General features: G+C 41.0%; 1 protein-coding gene across 7 annotated transcripts in view; it reads left to right on the top strand.

Moving 5' to 3' along the window:
• The window catches only part of MACROD2 (mono-ADP ribosylhydrolase 2), a 1,043,571-nt gene that overhangs the window by 230,272 nt on the left and 791,994 nt on the right, over positions 1-21,305 (top strand). For all 7 annotated transcript variants that reach the window (XM_082215586.1, XM_082215585.1, XM_082215587.1 and 4 more), the window contains exon 5: positions 17,688-17,804. In XM_082215586.1, coding sequence (XP_082071712.1) covers positions 17,688-17,804 — 117 coding nt within the window. The remainder of the gene's footprint in view (positions 1-17,687; positions 17,805-21,305) is intronic.

Genomic DNA, 21,305 nt, shown 5'->3' with positions numbered 1-21,305 from the left:
AGAATGGAACCTCATGTGTCATTTTCTTACCTTTCTCCCAACATCACACAAAGTCTTTCCTGACACTTTCCTGACTCCTGTCATGCCTTATTGAAGCTGCTTTTTTAAGCACCTGCTTCCACGATGGTTGCCTTTCCAATTAAGTTTGTTTGTTTGTTACAGTTCTCCTGGGTTCCTCCTTTAATGGGAATAAATACCAAGATCCTATTGTTTGTTAGTCAAGCTGACACTATGTGAAAACTCAGTTAAATAGAATTAGTTGGTGGTAAACACTTGCAATTGCTTGTGAATGTAGAGAGTTTAGTTAAAATACAGTGTTATGAGTTTGGGGGTGCTAGGCTCCTCTAAGTTCCTGGATCCAGTAGGTGCTGGAATTTAATCAAGCCTCCTGAACCCCTGGATCCAGCAAGGGTTAAAATATAAGCCATGCAGTTCCTGAAGAAAACAAAGCAAAAAGTAATGACCCATTTGGAAAGCCAAGGACAGGGGGCTCCTTGCCAGACAGCAAAAGCTATGGGATCCCTTCTCCAGCTCTTAGATAGTGAGAAGACAAAGACAAAGTTTTAGAGTTGGCTGGGAGGGAAAAGGTTGCAGGCTGGTAAAGGCGGCAAGCTGGAGATAAGGTCTGAGGACGATGGTTGATTTCAGTTTGGATCCAAGGCTGCAGCTATGGAAGAAACAAGAACATCTTGGGGTGATAGTACTGTGAACCCCTCCATCGTAAGCTCAGGTTGTATATATGTGTAAATAATAATATATGTGTAAATAATAATAATATGTGTAAATGATAATAAAGACACTACAGTGGTACCTCGGGTTACATACGCTTCAGGTTACAGACTCTGCTAACCCAGAAATATTACATCGGGTTAAGAACTTTGCTTCAGGATGAGAACAGAAATCGTGTTCCAGTGGTGTGGTGGCAGTGGGAGACACCATTAGCTAAAGTGGTGCTTCAGGTTAAGAACAGTTTCAGGTTAAGAACGGACCTCCAGAACGAAGTAAGAACTTAACCCGAGGTACCACTGTACAGTCTCCACTGTGTCTCATTTCCAAAAGGAAGCATGAATCCTGGGTGAAGTGCCTGGAACCCCCTGGAATCTTGTACCACTTGGAGACGGGGGGGGGGGGAGTAGCCTGCAACAATATTTTGAAATAAAATTTAGAAGAATTTAACAGCATTTCCCCCCTAGTTTTTTGAAGTAACATCAGAGCTCCTATACGTGGTTCAGAAACTGTTTCTTGTGCGTTTTGAAACTGTTTCTTGCTTTTGAAACTGTTTCTTGTGGGTCTTTGGATCGTAATAAATAATGTGTGTAGAAAGAAAATGTACATCGCAAATTGCAAATGTAAATAGCAATCCTAAACCTATGACTCTTGAAATGGTATAACTCAAGCCTTCTATTTAAGTACTACCCCCCCCCCCGTATGCATAGGTGATAAGACACTGCATGCAGGCTAGTGAGCAGGTCGGCACAGAAGTTGTCATGTAAGGGCAGTTTTGAGTTATATGAAGGATTGTTTTATTTTGGGACCAAAAGAGGTTCTCGGCTAAAGGAAGCCTCCACTTTTGTAACCATAGCAATAGGAGAAGAATCTTGTTTTCTATAGCCAAAAATTGTAGTGGTGTTGATAACATATTTATATAGTACTTTGAAATGTTTAGAGTGCTTCATGTGCATTGTCTAGCTGTAATCTTTATAGTAACCTTGTAAGGTGGCCGTGGAGGGGGGAGAATCTCAGGTTCATGGGCAAAATGCTCTATTCAGCCCCAGGCAACACCCCTCCCCAGTCCACATCCCTTAGCCCGCACCCTCCCAAATCCCTTTGCATGGCTAGAATGTGCCCTTGAATTGTTGTTGCCTGGATGAAGAGAGGTGTGTCTACATAGGCACACTGACCTTCATGTAGTTGAAATGTAGCCTACTGGAGAAAAGTAAGAATCACATCCATTATTCAGCTCACTTATCACTCTTGCCACCCTACAATTTGATTATGCGCGCGCACACACACACACACACACACACACAGAGTTGTTCTTGGGCTGACCTCTTAGACAATATGGTACATCACCTTTCCTTGTAAAATGTATTTCCATGATTAGCTGTTTTGTTTAATGATTTCTCATCCAACATACAAAAAACTATAGTCACATAACATTCTGCCCTGGGCTCCTTTGGAAGGGAGAGCAGGATATAAATGGAAGAGTAAACAAACAAAGAAATATTGCATATAGAAAACAGACATCAAATAAAACTGCATTAAAAAGAATAAATGAACCAACTCAAGGATAAATAAATGAAACCATATAATTAAAACATCAAAACAAACTTAAACATGTTTCGCACATACTAAGGTTGCAAAAACAAACTAATAACTATTACTAGTTGTGTCTGCAAGTTCTAAACTTTTGGTCCTTTTGTAAGACAAATTCCAAATAGCTGGTTTGCCAGTCTACAATGATTTGGGTAAAGAATATCATGATTCAAAGAATGAAAAGGCATGAGCATGCAGCAGAAAGGGTGATTAGGCTTGTCAGATCCTGTTGTTCATATTGATTCACAAGTCTCCTACCATTAAAAAAATCAAATCATGAGAACTCTATGAGCCCAGATAGTTCAGTTGGTTAGAATATAGTGCCGATAATGCCAAGGTTGAAGGTTCAATCCCCATATGGGACAGCTGCATATTCCTACATTGGCGGGGGTTGGATTAGATGATCGTCGGGGTCGCTTCCAACTGTAAAATTCTATGATATGATTCTATAATCTGAAAAAGAGTTCAGATTCATTCCTAGTTTATACTAGGATTGTCTACTCATTAAAATTCAGTGTGTGTTCGCATGCAATATACACATGTTCAGATGTAAGAATCTAGCACTATGCAGGCATTATTACAACTGGTGTTAAGTAACTTGTGTAGGTGCTGTTGTGAGTGTAGGTGTGGTGAGTTCAATGGATGACAGGAGGAGTTCTCTCTGCATGCTGATGCACCCGGGCAGAGCTTCTTTGTATGAGGTGAGACCTTGTCCAATCATGGTTGCTCCTTGCATGGAGTTTCTCCACATTGAGGAGGGTTCATGTGAACCCCGGTTTTATATAATTCTGTTAAAGGTAGCTCCCTGCAGGATGACTTGAGCGCAATCCTTTTTTGGCCTTGACGTACTGCCTTGAGTAGATTTTGAGAAGAGGTTTTTTGTGAGGTGATTCTGAGGGACAATGAAAGATTTGGGAGACAGGAAAGAGCCCCACACACCTCACAGAGCCCCACTCACCTCACAGAGTGTTTGTTGTGGGGGAGGAAGGGAAAGGAGAATGTTAGCCGCTTTGAGACTCCTTCGGGTAGTGATAAAGCGGGATATCAAATCCAAACTCCTCCTCCTCCTCCTCTTCTTCTGCTTAACGTGTTGTCTGAACCAGGGCTTCCTTCTTCCAGATAAGCTGGTTTGTTATTAGTTTGCAGCTCACAGAGAAGACAAATACGAGCCCAGGTTTGAATGACATGCTATGCCAAACGATGACTTAGCTCATAGCAGCACATCAGCAGTAGAACTCAAGCAGCCCCAGTCTCCTTTCTGGGAACCTTCATGCTTGTGCATTTACGCTAAGCCAAATTTTGTCTTAGTATTACATGTGACCTGAGGCAATATGTGAACAGCCTTCAAGTCATTGCCAAACCTGAGGACAATAGCTACTTCCAACACTTGCCAAATGAAGACATTACATATGAGCAATAGGACTCAGACACCCACCCACTCCCAGTCATTTGATGAGACATCTCATTGAGATTTTGCATGCAGAGGCCTGCACACTGTGTTGTGCATGTGATTTCCAAGCTGCTGAGTGCATGAAGTGTTTGTCAGTGTTGAAGACTGTGGTTGCCCCACCTAGATTTAGGTACATCTCTATCTGGCACAGAAGTAATGAAGGACTTAGCCATTTTATTTTGTATTTCCAATGAGTATACGTTATGAATTACTCAGTGGGTCTTATCCCTTATCACTGGTATGTAGATAAGCTCTTCACTCCCTCCCTTCTTTCCCACTGATATTGAAACGTGCACTGCCCATACCTTTTATCTTCTGCTTACCTCTGTGCCACCACATTTTGCTTTGGACTTTGCTGGAGTATCACCAGCAAGGAAGTTGTTGATAGGAATTGAAGAAGAGAGCATGTTCCTCCTCCTTTCTGTGTTTGCATCTATTTCTCATAGGATTATCTCCCTGAGTTAGGTCCACAGCCCATCTTCTTGGACTCCTTGCATTAAAATATATATATAAAAAATTAAAAGTCCAGTAGCACCTTAGAGACCAACTAAGTTTGTTCTTGGTGTGTGTGTGTGTATGTGTGTAGGATCTATATATATATTGCGTCAGACCAACAAGGCTACCTACCTGAATCTAGATCCTTGCATTAAGTTAACAGGGCTCACAGAAATGGGCTGTGGCAAGGTTATGGGAGGCCTCAAATAGCAGTTGCAAGGCATTACATGGAAAGTGAAGAACGCCTTGTGTGGCAACCACAACTGAGGTTTCCATCCCTTAGCAATTCTTCAAGACCCTTTAGGCATTTGGAATGAATTTAATGTGTCTGATGATGCTTTTATTCTTTCCTTTCCAAATAGGAAATGTGCTCCCTCCTCATGGCAAGATGCTTTTAAGATCCTGCCCAAGTCTCAAAAGTGACTTTTAGAATGTGACATTATGGCCTGTGTATATGAATGTGCTTCTATTTGTTGGTGTGGAGGAAGACAACTCTCGTCCTACTGATAAATTATTCCACCTGTGTACTTCCCTGGAATGCAACCATAGGCACACACTGTTTCCATTCCATTCTGTGAGACTCAGTTTAAGTAGCTTGTGTTTATTTATTTATTTAAAAAAATTATACCCTTCCATGTTAGTACTGTGAATATTTATTATTTCATTTTAATTTACATCTCTTTCCTTCCAAATAAAGGGTTACTAAATCTAAGATTTGGGAATACACCAGACAACTCTCCTTATGTTATTGAACCTTAGTTTTATGTTGAATTGGCTGTTAATCTTTTAAATTGTCATTTGGGGTTAATTACACTCAACTCACTGTACAAATGCTCTTAATCATGGTTATCTCTTGTAATATGCATGTGCTGTTACTATAGGCATTTTTGAAGCAGTTTATAAACTGTATGCCTGTGAGAATTTATTCATCAATTCTTTTCTCAGAACTTCATTTAAATTTTCTAGTTTCAATATATATTTTACATGTTTACATGGAATCAGATTCACCACCTACTTAAATAAACCTGATGTGACTAATGGTATTAGGTTATCTGACTCCTGCAGAATACCTGCCTTAACTCTGGGAGTCTTCTTTTGGGGGGTTTGCTGATTGAAGAGCTACCTTGTCTGAGCACCATATCCATGTGCATTTAAAAAGGGTGTAAGTAAGTGCATATATACACCCCAAATTAACAATTTTTCCCTTCCCTCTAGGAGGCATTTTCAACCACCTTTATGCTGCTTAATTCTCTGAGCAAACTTTAGCCTTGTGGTAGAGCACATGCTTTTCAGAAGGCCCCAGATTCAGCCCCTGACCTCTAAAGTTAAAAGGATCGGGTGATGAGAAAGACCCTCTGCTTGAGACTGCAGAGAGCTGCTGCCAGACAGAGTGGAGCTGGGCAGGGGCATGGGCAGTAGTTGTGAGGCAAGTGAGGAACCAGGCACCAGAAATTAAGGTCTAATCCAGAGGCAGAAGAATAGAGCAAGCCAGAAATCAAGGCCAAAGACCAAAGTAGGAGACAAGACCAAAGAGCAAACTAAAAATTAGGACCGAAAGACAATCAATAAGAAGACACTTGAGCATAAGAAGACCTTCATGCTCAAGCAAGACTAGCAGAAATGGGAAGTTCTCTGATAGTCTTTTCCAATAGCCAAACTGGATGAGTGGAGTCTATCCAGGGCCAACTGATACTTGACTGCTTCAGCAGACACCAACATTTCAGTAGCTTACCTCATTGGGTAGGTTCACAGACCTGAAGACACCCAATCTGAACTCCTGGCAACATTTATATGCAACAAGTGTCCGTTTGTGTGTGAGGGTGTGTGGCCATCTGCCACATGGGGGGGGGGTGTCATTTCACATTCTGTATTTATTGAACCAGATTCAAGTTAGCAGTGCTGTTAGGAGAAACCCACTCAAGGGCATATTCTAGGGCAACAGTGCTTTCTCCCTTTTCTCCCCCCCCCCAAAAAAAAGGGCAAGCTGAAATGCTTGCACTAACAGAACAGTTCTGCATCTAATTTCTCCCCTTTAGTTGGGCATGCAATACTTGGAGGAGGAAGTGTATCTACACCTGAAACATGTAAAGAAAGATGTAGGAAATTTGAGTGAAATATTCTGAATATGCCTGTGTAGACTTAGTTCTAAGCAGCCATAAGGATGAGCTGTACAGAGTAAAACATAATAGCTGGATAAAATAATTTCAATGATAGAGCATTTACAAAGTCATTTGGTTCAGTGGGGCAGACTCAGTGTCATATTTATGGTACCTTTACTCCACCACAAGCACAGTGCTTCTCACAGCTGTGAGAAGCTTGTGAATAGAAATGCTAATTCAGGGGCACTAATCAGAAGTCTTGCATGGGAAGAAACAGCTTGGGGATGATAGATCAAAATGCATTGATTTTCATGTGTCAGTAATGTTACAGGCGGGCATGTATCATTGATGCTTCAGATAACTCCAGTAGAATGCGTTCAGATTCTGACGTAAAACACATCCCATGGTTTGTTCTAGCTGTTGTTGAAATTTCAAATGGCAAAAATGAACCCCGTTTAATTAATTTTTGAATGTGATTGCACTGCTAGCCCTCTCCTCCATGAACAACAATTATCTTGGGCTATCAATGGCCCCTAGCTGCAATAGCTATCCTCTGCCACCACTGTTCAAAGCAGCAATGCTTCTGAATACCAGTTGCTGGAAACCAAGGGTTGGTTTCTGGTTTCCCACAGGCATTTGGTTGGCCACTGTGAGAATAGGATGCTGGATTAGATAGGCCATTGGTCTGATCCAGCAGGCTGTCCTTATGTTCTTGTGTTGGGAAGATACATGGTGCGTTTCAACCACTAAGGCTTTCCTCATCCTGCTCTTGCTAAAGGTGACCATCAGGGTGACCAATAATCTGTGTCATCCAAGAATACTGACAGCTGACCTGCCACAGCCCTATCTACCATTCTCCCCAAGAAGAGGGTATTTGCAACTGGTTGGTAGTTATTCCAAATCATGTATGGTTTCTTTAGGGGTGGCCATACCACTAGCTCTTTCAACCCCCTCATGCAATAAAGCATTAACCACACTCTGGATCCACCCAGTAACACCCTGCCCCACCACAAGATGATGTTGACAATGGTCAATAGGACACATGGTCAGGCATATAACCACAAGCAACATGTCCATATCATCAGGCTGCATAAACACATAACAGACTGGGACATTGGGCCCTTCGATTGGAACCTCAATTACTGTGCAGTCAAGGCCACTCTGAATTCAAGTGAATTAATCCTTAAACTTGTGCAGCCAGTTGGTCACAGCAGGTCCTTCAGTGCCCCAGAGATTCCTTCACCCCAGTGGGACCACCCAATAGAGCCAACAACTAGAGGATGCAAGTAGTTCTGTTTTGTCATCTGCACTGCTGCATGGTAGGCATAATTATGTGGTACTAATCATGCTCTTATAATATTCAGAGGAAGATTAATCCCACTTGTGCTCTAGTCTTCATTCAGCTTGCTTTACAGCCCATGGCGCTCCAGAATGCCAAGGCGTTAGGCTTTACAGTGCCAGAGAGGTGCTCAGGAGGGATTGTGTCAACTGCCCATCTCATCTCATTGTTTCATAGGGAGACCATGACTTCAACATAACTTTCAGCTTTCTCCATTGGAAGATCTCACAAAGTATTCCAGTCGGGTCCCATCAGTCTCTGAGGATGGGACATCTGAATCTACCCACCAACCTTGCGGGATTTGGGGATTGCTGCCACCAATCGAAACTTTTCCAGATAATGATAAGGGAGTACATTGCAAACTCCTTATCTTCAGTTCATCACGTATATCACTTGAAGGAAAAGACTACATCAGTGTTGCCCAGTGTGTTGGATAGATGACCATTTGAGACAGCCTCCAGGTTGTCGTGGAGACCATGAGGTCCTACTCCAGCCCAATGGTAGCCTCTGTGTGGATATTGAAGTTATCTGTGACTGTCATTCTGAGGCCCTCCAGCACCAAACTTGAGACCATCTCAGTTAGGGAGACCACTGGGTAGTAGGGTGGCCAATATATCATCAACATGCACAATCTGTCTCTCTGGCCCAATATAATGGGTGAGATTCACCTAACAATCCCTGGCAGCAGAAACCCTGTGCAACGATATTAGCTTGCAAAATGTGGCTTCTCATCCACCCAGGGAGGAGATTCTTTCATCTAGAGAGCCCAAATTCTTCCCCTGACAAAACATTTGTTAAAGTGTGATGTTGAATTCCACCCAGTGATTTTTTTAAGGACAGTGCATGCTTTCATAATTTAAGAAGAATGGATTAATGATGGATAAATTTGTAAATATCTCATATATAATATAAACCATTTCCCCCTATTATCTAGATGCATATGATTTGTCTTTTGAAACAGAAGGCACATGCTCTTTGAAATAAGCTGCACTGCATTAAAGGTAAAGGTAAAGGTACCCCTGCCCGAACGGGCCAGTCTTGACAGACTGTGGGGTTTGTGCGCCCATCTCACATTTATTGGCCGGGGGCCAGCGCTGTCCGGGGACACTTCCGGGTCACGTGGCCAGCGTGACATCGCTGCTCTGGCGAGCCAGAGCCGCACACGGAACGCCGTTTACCTTCCCGCTGGTAAGCGGTACCTATTTATCTACTTGCACGCGGGGGTTCTTTCGAACTGCTAGGTGGGCAGGCGCTGGGCCCGAACAGCGGGAGCGCACCCCGCCGCGGGGATTCGAACCGCCGACCTTTCGATCGGCAAGCCCTAGGCGTTGAGGCTTTAGACCACAGCGCCACCCGCGTCCCCATTATTGCATTAGTTTTACAATATTAATCAAGACTCTTCTTGTTATAGCCTTGGATTTAGTAATAAAATAAAATGAAATGAAATGAATTCACTACCTTTTCTGTTATTGTTTGAATGAAGAACTACCTAGCCATAGTACTGCCAACCCTACAAAACCAGTCATTTGTTGTTGTTTAGTCGTTTAGTCATGTCCGACTCTTCGTGACCCCAGTCATACGCTCAGTGAAAAGTAATGTCCTGATTATGATACAACGAAAGTTCATGTACTTTGCACATACATACCCTATTATCAATTATTTGTTGCTTTTTTGTAAAACAAAAAACAAAAAGTTGTATGATAGGCTAGGAGTTTTGGATTTTATTTTTAATTGTTTGTTTGCCGGCATTCAGACAGGTTTTAGAAGGACCACATTGCCCCGAGTCCTTATGCTAAGACTGAGTGGGCCACTAAAAGTGTGAATTAATTTGACATTACAGTTTTGCCGCAACAACCTAGGTGTTGGATAGTTGAACTGATCAGTTAAAGCTTTAATGCAGTGGCCGTGGTAGCCATCCAGATGTTGGTGGGCTGCCGTTTCTATCAGTTTCAGACAACATGGCCAATGGCCTGGCATGGATGTGAGTTATGGAACAGGTCCCCCATTTCCACTTTAATGCATCTCTGTTCCATTAAACACTTGGAAAAAGACAGGGAATCATTTGATGTCTGGAGAAGGAGAAGGAGAAGGAGAAGGAGAAGGAGAGAGGAATATGAAGCTACTGTATTTGAGCATTATGTATGCTAGTTGTAGGCAGATATAGTAGAAACTGAAAGAGAAAAGGACAGATGTGTTTGAAGTATCAGAATGATCGGTTGATGATCAGTTTGGGAATGCTGCTATCTCCTTTTAGTGTCCATGGTGTAAAAAAAAAATTCTCATTGATCTTAATTGAGAGTGATCTAGATCAATAGTGCTTTAAACACATCTACATGTCTGGCTAGGTCTGGCACATAGAATAGAATCATAGAGTTGGAATAGACCACAAGGGCCATCGAGTCCAACCCCCTGCCAAGCAGGAAACACCATTAGAGCACTCCTGACATATGGTTGTCGAGCCTCTGCTTAAAGACCTCCAAAGTAGGAGACTCCACCACACTCCTTGGCAGCAAATTCCACTGTCAAACAGCTCTTACTGTCAGGAAGTTCTTCCTAATGTTTAGGTGGAATCTTCTTTCTTGTAGTTTGGATCCATTGCTCCGTGTCCGCTTCTCTGGAGCAGCAGAAAACACCTTTCTCCCTCCTCTATATGACATCCTTTTATATATTTGAACATGGCTATCATATCACCCCTTAACCTCCTCTTCTCCTTACAGCAGGAGAAGATCTTACAGCAGGTTTTGAATATGAGAGCTGTTTTCATTTTTACTGTTGGCTATGCACTGGATCCCTGACTAATGCCAACCATGGATTTAGAAGCCTAGATTAGAAAGCATGGAGAGAATAGTTTACAGCAGGGGTAGTCAACCTTTTTATACCTACCACCCACTAATGCATCTTTCTTGATGGTAAAATTTCCTTACTGCCCACCAGTGCTCGATGGAAGGATTCAACTTGTGGCGTAGAACCCCCTACCGCCCACCTAGAATCCTGAAACGCCCACTAGTGGGCGGTAAGGACTAGGTTGACAACCCCTGGTTTACAGGGTCAACTAGAGTCTCCCCTTTGTAAACAAAAGGACCTTCCTTATGGAATATTGTTGAAGTAAGGTGAGCAAAAGTCCAGAGGCAATAGGCATACAAGAGAGGTGAATTTAGTGTGTCTGGAAATTCAGAGATTCACTAGGGCTTGTATATGACTAAATCATACTCAGAGTAAACCCATTGAAATATTTGAACTTAAGTTAGTGAACACCACTGATTTAAATGTGTCTACTGAAGATAAGTTGGTTAGATGCAACCCTATGCTTTTAATCTTTTCAGATTTCTTTATGGTTTGTTACTCATTCTTGTGCAATCAACAAGAATTACATGATTGGCAATGCAAATGGATTACAGTAAGGAGATTGTAATTTGCTTCTATCTTCCTCTCCCAGGCAGACTTTACCAGTACAGTATTGTTCAACTGGAATAACTCCATTTTTTCCTTTTCCGTAATGACTTATCAAGTCAGCATAAGCCACAGAGCACACAGTGTGAGCGGCTTTTAGAAGCCATGTCAGAAATATTTCCTATTGGCTCTTCTCCCTCAACCTTTCTGTTATAGCATCTCTGGGATCTTTCATTTAGCATTGCCCCCAATATTTACTATACAGTATTGGTCAACAACATTGCACAGCAGATAGCATACTTCAGAGTAACTCCTTTAACAATTTTCTGTGGGAAGTTAATTAGCAAAAATGTTACATGGGAAAAGAATATTGCCCTTTCTCCTGCGTTAAATGATATAGTGCTGATATTATTTTTATTTCAAGCACACTGGGTTCTTTTTTTTATTACATAGCATCTGCAAGGTCAAAAGACATTTATAGCCTTCCTTTCCCTGTATGATTGCTTAATTTTGCTGTGGTGTTTGATTATGTTAACATTTCTATCATCGTCTGAGGGAGGCAAGGCTAGATATGTGTAATATTTTTGTTAACAAAGCATCTCCTGGCACCATTAAAGCTGTTTGCTTTGCCCTGGATTAATTTTCAATTCTTAAGGATTCCCCCCCTCCCCTCACTAAGAAATACATTTATTTGCTTTGTACATCATTAAATTGTCCAGTGTCGGCTGTATAATTTTAACTATTAAGTTTTGAAGAGCTGCTAAGAGTTTTAGCACTCAGCTACTGTATAAGTAATTCATGAGCCTGCATTTAGCTTTGTAATATTCTTTTATTGTGTGCTTTGAAAGGACATTGCCCATGGCTTTTTTGTCGGCCCTCCTTGACAAATCTAAATGCTATACTCATTGGTTTTAATATACTTCAAGCAGGATCACCCTAGCAAATGATTATGTCCTTGCATCTTCTCCTAAGCAATTATTTTCAGAGTGATAAAATAGATAGTTTGCTTCCCTGTTTGTGGAGCAAACAATTGATCATGCCAGTATTGCATATTTTCCCTCAAGGATAATGCTTCTACCAATTTCCTATGAAGAGAACGTATAGTTTGTGGGTGGAGGTGTTGGGCCTCTGCAGAGATTTTCGTTGTCCCTTTAAGATCTGAAAGGATACTTCTTATACCCACATAGCTGTGAGGAGAAGATTTTAATTCCCCCCTTCTTAATTATCAATTGCAAATCACTCCATTTTGAGTTACATACACAGACAAATATCCCCTAATTTGTAACACAAAGCTTTGCCCTAAATCTTATAAATTATAGTCTTACGTAAATATCTAGACATTTGTGGATATTGGACGATGAACACTACTGCTTGTTCGTTTGTTTTGTAATGCTGGTGTTTCTCAGGCAATTGAACTAATACTTTGCAAATATGTTTCACATTTATTTTCAAACCATTAATTCACAACTACCTCACAGTTTGTAGGGCTGTCCCAAAATATTTTGCTACGTGGCGCAGAACAGCCGGCTTGTCCAAAATTAAGTTGCATAGAACTGAAAGCTAGCCAAGTTATTTTGGCATGTAAGGTATAAAACCCCACAGATGTCTCTTCCTGGGAGTAATAAAATACGACAGTAAGGCATTAAAGAAGTAACAATTTGCTACCCTTTCATGACCCCCAAAGATCAGTTGCCTGAGGCGGCTGTCACACGCTGCCTAGCGGTAGGGGTGGTGCTACGAGGGTGGTGCTACGATTATGCAGTGGCTATTAGTGGAGGGTGTTTTTTTCCTGCTTGCCCAGGCCTCTTTGACACCCATGCTTGGGATGTCAGGCTCAGTTTATACAGCTCTTTACCCTCAGAATCAAGGATTAAAGATTGTAAGGATTGGTCTTAATGAGCAGGTGGCCTTAATTCTACAAAGAGCCAGTGTGGTGTAGTGGTTAAGAGTGGTAGACTCGTAATCTGGTGAACCGGGTTCGCGTCTCCGCTCTTCCACATGCAGCTGCTGGGTGACCTTGGGCTTTTCTGCAGTCTCTCAGTCCCACTCACCTCACAGAGTGTTTGTTGTGGGGGAGGAAGGGAAAGGAGAATGTTAGCCGCTTTGAGACTCCTTCAGGTAGTGATAAAGCGGGATATCAAATCCAAACTCTTCTCTTCTTCTCTACGATGCACCCCACAAGTGAAAATTACACAGGTCCAGAGTCAGGGCAGGCAGGCACAACTCCAGGCTCCTATCATGTATACATGCTGCAGTGTTTGAGCTAGGTGTGAATTATCCTACTGTAAAAATGTTTTGGGTATCCTGCTTTTAGTAGCCAGCTTTTACAGTATATTTGTTTCAGAATACAGTCATACCTTGGGTTAAAGACGCTTCAGGTTAAATCTTTTCAGGTTGCGTCCTGCGGCGACCCGGAAGTAACGGGTTACTTCTGGGTTTTGCCGCTCGCGCATGCGCAGACGCTCAAAATGACGTCACGTGCATGTGCAGACAAATTCTGCTCATGATGCAAACGGAGCTCCAAAATGGATCCTGTTTGCATCCAGAGGTACCACTGTAGAAAGTTAGCATAATAAACAAAATGTCAATTTCCTTGGAAATTCCTTATTATTCCCTATACTCTTGCAACTTAAAAGCCTGCCAGTTTATCCATTAGTCCTACACTGTATATCCCATTATTTATGTAACCATTATGTAAATGTACATGGGAAGTCACTCTTTCGCTTCTTGGCAATCAGGATTTTAGCAGCACAGGCACATATTTTGTACATTTATTACCAGGGTGAAAAATACTGAATGTTTCAAATGGAGAGGTTTGAAAATGCAATTCCATAATTGTGCTTGCCCATGATGATTAAAATACACTTCAGAATAGCATTTTGTAAATTTAATGAGTCAGGTTCAGGATGGATTTGAGTATCAAAAGGAATCATTTATGTGTGCTCCCCCCCCCTTAAAAAAATCTAGGCGGAATTCCTGAAATCTCACAAAGGCATAATACACTTCAAAGCATACAACTGAGTTTCTAGAACATAATAAAGATAGACCCTCAGTTTCTGCTAACTTTTGTGACCATGGTGGACTGAATGCTTGATGTTGCTAGATCAACAGCTGCCAAAATGATCCTCTCCACTCCTCAGTTTTGTTGAATGTTACGAAAATCATTTCAGAGAGAGTTGAAATGGGCACTGAATAATTATTGGGTCAGCAAAACGGAACACATATTCCATCTAATGCTTTCAAAGCACCTATGTTTGCAACCTGTATACTGTTATTAGCAACACTATGCACTGCTGTTAATTAGCAATTCTGAAAATTAATATTCCACTCAGCTTCATTTATTTCTCTACTGCAACACCAGCAGCATCATTCAAATTTCAGAGCTTCCAACATAGCAGAATTATTGGAGATGTTATAGGTGTATATGTTGCCCACCATGACTCATCTCTATGGTGTCAGTCAAGGAGCTTCTTTGAATTTGAAAAGAAATGAAGCATATAAACTTTATTGCTGATGCCCCATGGCACAGACTTAGACTCTGCTCTTTGGTTCTCTTTATGTCTATAAACAGCAGCAACTATCTGTTTCTAGAACTGCAATGTTTTGACAGGTGAACTCTTAAATTAGTGATAAATGGATTATCTCACACATGCTTCTGATTCAGAATGGATATTAAACCAGATGAGTCTGGAAGACATCCTCCCAATGCCTGAGTTGAATCTGGATTTTGAAACCCATTCTGATCTAGAATTGTGCTCTTTAATATCATCTGGGGTAAGTTGGGCTTACAAGCCTGCCTTATACCTAGTGCCTCACCTGGCATCATCAATCTTACTAGATGTGTGAGTCGAGTTCCCATCCCTCCGTATAAAGCTGCTCAGGCTTAGAATAAGCACTGTCACACATCAACTTAATATTTAGGCAGACCATGTAGTCAGGAGCAGGAATGCAGAGCACAGAAGAGAGAAAAATAAGCACCTCAACTTTCTTCAAGAAGTAATCTAGCACAATTAAACCACAAGGTCAGAGACAGAGTGCAACAAATCTGCCACAAGGCGGCAACCACCAAAGGAGGTAATTAGTGAGCAAAGTTGGCTCACTGCATAACTGCTTTGATGCTTTGGGTAAAGAGGTCTACAGATCTTCAAATAAGGCTTTTTCCAGGCAGCCCAGGGTAAGGCTTCACTCATGGAACAGGCAGACTTTCCTGGAATCCACTGACCAGGGAGTCCTTATTGAAAGCCTAAAGGTCACCTCAGCACAGTCAATATACTTAAAGCAAATTGTACTGGATAGTTCTTGTGTAGAGCCATCACTAGTTGATCCTTTTTTGCTATTTTTTTCTAGCAAAACCAGTAAACAGAGATGGAAGCCACTTCCCATGTTATCCTTCAGTAATGAAGTCATCCAGACAATATAGTGGTGTTAGCAACGTTAACTTGTCCTATGAGTTTCTATGGGTTCCAGCAGACCTATGTGTTTTGCAGATTTATGCTCTGATGCCCCTGTGGGTTCTAGCAGACCTATGTGTTTTGCAGATTTATGCTCTGATGCCCCTGTGGGTTCCAGCAGACCTATGTGTTTTGCAGATTTATGCTCTGATGCCCCCTCCTGTTGCTGGTGGTCTGCTTGGGCCCTTTAGGGTTTGTGTGTAGGAAGTTATCTTGGTCACATATAGCTAACAGTTCCTGCCAATACCTTCCTTCCTTCCTTCCTTCCTTCCTTCCTTCCTTCCTTCCTTCATTCATCATTTTTTAATTTGTATACCGTCTTTCTGTCTTACAATACTCAAGGCGGTTTACAAGCTGAAGAAACAAAAAATGTACATCTTCTAACAATCTAATGCAATACAAAAATGTGATAATAAAACTTTAAAATAGGCAACCTACATAAAAAGTAACATTCAACAATCATTAGAATAGTATGAAATAATAATAACATATAAAAGTTAATCAGAAATCCACTCAACAGTTACAATAAATAATTTCTAAACTGTAATCAATAAAACAACGGCAAGCCCTTCCTTCCTCCTTCCTTCCTTCCTTCCTTCCTTCCTTCCTTCCTTCCTTTCTTTCCAACACACTAGAAGTCAGCTCAACCCTCAAGGCATTTTTTTGGGGGGGAATGACAGCTAGCAAGATTCATAAAAAAGAGGGCCTTGCTGGGCTCTGATGTGAGCCCCATTGCCTTCTTTCCTCAATAAGGGATTGTCAGTGAAACTCTGAAAAACACTCACAGATTCCTTCTGGCTTGGACCAGAATCCAGTTGGGGTGAAATAGATCTGGGGAGGGACACTTGTTAGAAATTTCGAATTCCACCCCATCACAACTCTGAATCTAAAAATTCCATAAGGCAGACACATCACAATTTCCTTTTCTTATGTAAATATTTATATGATTAGAGACTTTTAATTTGGGGCATATCCTACTACTTTTTTGTTTTGTTGCCATAATCTCTGAACATATGTAGGGAACATATGACATCCATGGGTTTCTTATAAGAAATTATTAATATTGCCACTGATGTAGTGACTTGCAATAATTACTATGTTGTTTTAATTGTTTTTAATTATTCTTTTCATTACTTTGCTTCTAATTAGAAAAAAATATATTTATCCCATTGCTTGTGAACAGACTAAAATTGCTTTGACTGTTTGTTTTCCTTCTCCCTGCCGTTCTCATCTATGCTTCCACTATTAATATTTTTCCCTAAAGCTCTTGAGAACAATAAGCATTAAGCATTGCACCACTAACTTTTAGATGATTTTACAGTTTCGGCTGTTACAATTTAAATGATTGGTTGGGTTTTTTTTGAATATTGCAATAGCAAGATGTAAGTTGAAAGAGAGATACTGTTGTGCTGTGCAAATTGTTCTGCATTAAAAGACTTTATGATGTGGGAAGTACTAAGCAATCTGGCAGAATAGTTTTATTTATTTAATTTATTTCTAACATTTAATAGCCCGCCAACTAATACAAAAGGGATTAGACAGCACCCACAAGGTAGTATTAAATTATGCTTTCATTTTCACGCTGTCCTTTAATAACAAAACCAAATTTTCTTCTTGCTTGGTAACTGGCTAAGTAAATAATCAACGACCTTAACACAGGGGGATTGTACTGTGAGAATTACTTTTGTATATACTCACTGGATCTTTCTTTTTATGTGTGTATCCATGCTTGGTGATCACAGTAAAATTCCTGTAGCTCCATGACATATCTAGTTCAAATTAGGGTCCCACAGATTTTTTGGCAGCTTTGGGGGAGCTTGCTACAAATTTGTTCATTTCCACCAGTTGAGAGGCAATTACCTTTCCTTGTTCCCCCCCTCCACCTCCGAATGTCTCAGGAGCACATGGAATAGAGTTGTTTCAGTTGGGCCTCTACTACCTCATCTTAAATAACGGTGCTCCCCCACATTAAAATTATTGGGTTTTGGACAATCTGCAAATATTAATATAGTGTTAGAGGGTAGTTTCTGCTGAAACTGATTTTTTTAAAAAATCTGCATTAAATGCCTCAGCTTTAGTCCAGTTAGACTTTGATTACTGAAGTTTTTTAAAATATATATATGTAATTCTTTCCCTCTTTCTTTTAGTTGATGGCTGTATTCATAGAGCTGCGGGCCCCTGTCTAGTCGCTGAATGTCGCAACCTGAGTGGCTGTGAAACTGGACAAGCAAAAATTACTTGTGGTTATGACCTGCCCGCAAAATGTAAGTAAGCTACTTTCCCCTCACACATTTTTTAAAAATCAAGCTGAAACTTTATACATACCTCACTTCCCAACACGATAAATCAAGTGAGGCATTCACTTACCAAATTAGCAGTAAGATTAAATTAAGCGTGCTTCGGGATGACCTTTGTCCTTCGGAGGAATTGAGATGTTTTAAGAGGCTGAGCTTCTTTTGAGTAAGGGAAACATGCATGTTTACGTTTTGAATCATAGCAGACCATAGATTGTTTTGCATATGCTTGTGTTTATGAAAAACCTTCAACAGTTTTAACAAAATGTACATTATCAAATTGATCTGCATGGTGGACAGCTTCTATAAATGGTGCCGATATCTTGGCTGTGAAATGCATTTTGAGCCAAGGAGATCAAAGTGATGTATTTTGTTTTTTCAGCTGCTGTGTATAGGCTGATTGGCAATTACTGTGACAGCATCTGTCACAGTTAAGCATTCAGTGGAATACTGTTCTCAGCACCAGAATGTTTTCTCTCTCTTTGAAAGTCGAATTGTCAAAATTCCCATTATATGTAGAGGAAAATAGGTTATTTTACTGACCTTCTTGCATAGCTGTTTAGCCACACTTGGGAAAGTAAACACTGAAATAGCAATTGTTTGCAGCCTGGATGTAAAATGACACCACAAAGAAGTGGGGCATATTGTGCTCAAATTTTGGAACATCAGGGCAGTATTTAGCAATCCAACTCAGTTATGTGAGACTGTGTTGCAGGAGCTGGAAACTTTTGTGCTCTCTTTGTTATATGATGTTCTGAGTTTGCGGAGCGGGGGTGGCTAGTTCCCCCATAGATGTGTTATGACTTTGTGAGGGGCCAAATACCCCTAAATTCTTAGATTTAGTTAATGTTAGGAATAAATCAATGCTGGGAGTATTAGTGGAAGCTACCAGGTGCTGAATCTAGCAGTTTCAAAAAGACAAGGCCAACCAGTTTCCCATGCTAAGAAGAAGATGGGTTGTTATTAACAAGGAACAAAGAGTACTTGGCCATTAGGAATGATTGGCAGTGCAAATGCTGCCAACCAGCTGTGAGGGGAGAGAGATTTTCTGTTCATCAGGCAATGGCTTTTCCACCTGCCTTGCCCCACCCTCCAGATTGTTACAATAAAATAAAATAAAAATAAAATAAGTATTAAAACACAGCATTTCCTCATCCTGTCCCAAAATTAGAAAAGTGTACAGTGGTACCTCAGGTTACAAACACCTCGGGTTACAAACTCCGCTAACCCAGAAGCAGAATGGAAATCGCGCGGCAGCAGGAGGCCCCATTAGCTAAAACACGCCTCAGGTTAAGAACAGTTTCGCGTTAAGAACGGACCTCTGGAGCGAATTAAGTTCATAACCCGAGGTACCACTGTACTTCTTTAAGTGCCAGGGTCAGATTTGATAGGCAGTCTACATTTTATTGTATTTTCAGTCTTGATTTGCTCATCCAGTATGTTCATCACAATTTTCCTCCATGGGACAAAAGAAGAAGACACAAACTTTGGATGTTGTGACTTGTATGTGAAGAGCAAATTTCAGTGAAAAACAAGAAGCAATAGGCTGTTTTGAAAATTCAAGCTTATAACCATGTAGAGTGAACATTCTGTGAAGTTGTATGTGGGTGTGACAGCAAAAATATGAACAACAAAAAAATAATATTCCCAAGTAGACAAATATTATTACTTATACTACGTTAAACAGGAAGCTGACATGTGGGAAACAGATGCCTTGTGGTACACCAAATGACTACCTGGGAACCTCAGACTACAGCAGTGCTATAAAGCAGCACGGAATTAGAGTTTCCATAAAGACACATTTATGTCAATATTTCTATATCAAATTTAGATTATTTAATTATTATGTTAACACAAGATTTAAAAGCCGAGAAGCCTATAGATCATCCAAGGACCTGGGGGCTGCGAAGGAGATATATATATATATATATATATATATATATATATATATATATAGTGTGTGTGTGTGTGTGTGTGTGTGTATTTTCACCCTTAATAGTTATAACTACATTATAAACTACCTCAAGAACTTGGTTATAATGTATGGCACAGCAGCTTAATGTTTGGCTGGTGGTTGTTTATTCTTTCATTTGTTCAAAGTATTTTTACCCCTCTCTTTAGCTGAGGGCAGGCAGAAGGCTCTCAGAGTGTCTTGTAACTATGACTAACATGAGAAGACAGCCCCCTGCTCTCAGGGTTATAATCTACAAAAATGCAGTACAGACAGAAAAGGGATTAGTAGGGAAGAGGGGGAAAACAGATGAACTGGTAAGAATTCAAGAGTATCTGGTGTATCGGCGGAGCCAGTTGAGAAGCCTTGTAGCCTGATTTAGTAGAAGGAGAAGAAGGAGGCGGACGGCGCTGGTTGCTCTGGGGAGTCCAGTGACTGGTCTGAGAGCATTTGATCATATCTTAATGGTGAAACTGAGGCAGTATAATCTGATCAGTTCCTGGATGGGAGAACACTGTGTGTCCATGTAAGATACTCTGAGTTTTCTAAAGGAAGCCTGGGATATATGCCTAGCAGAAATAGGTAAGGTAAAGATAAAGGACCCCAGGACGGTTAAGTCCAGTCAAAGGTGACTATGGGGCATGGCACTCATCTCGCTTTCAGGCTGAGGGAACCAGCCTTTGTCCACAGACAGCTTTCTGGGTCATGTGGCCAGCATGACTGAACTGCTTCTGGCGCAACAGAACACCGTGACGGAAACCAGAGCACGCAGAAATGCCGTTTACCTTCCCGCCACAGTGGTACCTATTTATCTACTTGCACTGGTGTACTTTCGAACTGCTAGGTTGCCAGAAGCTGGGACACAGCAACGGGAGCACACCACCGCTGTGTGGATTCAAACCACCGACCTTCCAATTGGCAAGTTCAAGAGGCTCATTGGTTTAGAGCACAGTGCAACCCGCGTCCCCTCCTAGCAGTAAAAGCAGTAAAGGAATAGGGTCATAACCATATATACTAATATCAGAGTCCTGTGGGAGACTGCTGTTGCTTATGGACCTACAGTGGCATAGTCCATGCAGAAGACAGAAATATCAAGAAATTTGGAGAAACGCCAAGGTTTCTCTTTAGAAAATTCTTTAGAAAAATGAGGAAAGCCCAAAACAGCTAAATGGAGACTGAGCATAAATGAGCATCCTTCTCAGTGACCATGTAATACTTACTCACTAAGTGGGAGAGCAAAGGGAGAATGAAGCAGAGGGGCCAGAATCCTGAACACACCTTTTAAAATTCAGGATCATACCAGAGGTTTTATGCTGATCTTAATTTACACACCCAGAAATGTATTAACATAGTCACTACCCATTAGGTAACACTGTGTGGCTATTGATTTATCTTTCTGATCAATTTAATGTTACAATGTAGATCAATCCAAAGTGATAATGTAAATGTGCTCGCCAAGGCAATTCCTGCTGTGATATAAGTAGTGATATTGGCATTATCCACAGTGGGAATAATTAGCC

This window comes from Podarcis vaucheri (assembly GCF_965113315.1).
Source record: "Podarcis vaucheri genome assembly, chromosome: 3".
Lineage (NCBI taxonomy): Eukaryota > Metazoa > Chordata > Lepidosauria > Squamata > Lacertidae > Podarcis > Podarcis vaucheri.
Note: the sequence above shows the minus strand (reverse complement) of the source record. Positions and strands in the feature narration are given on the sequence as shown.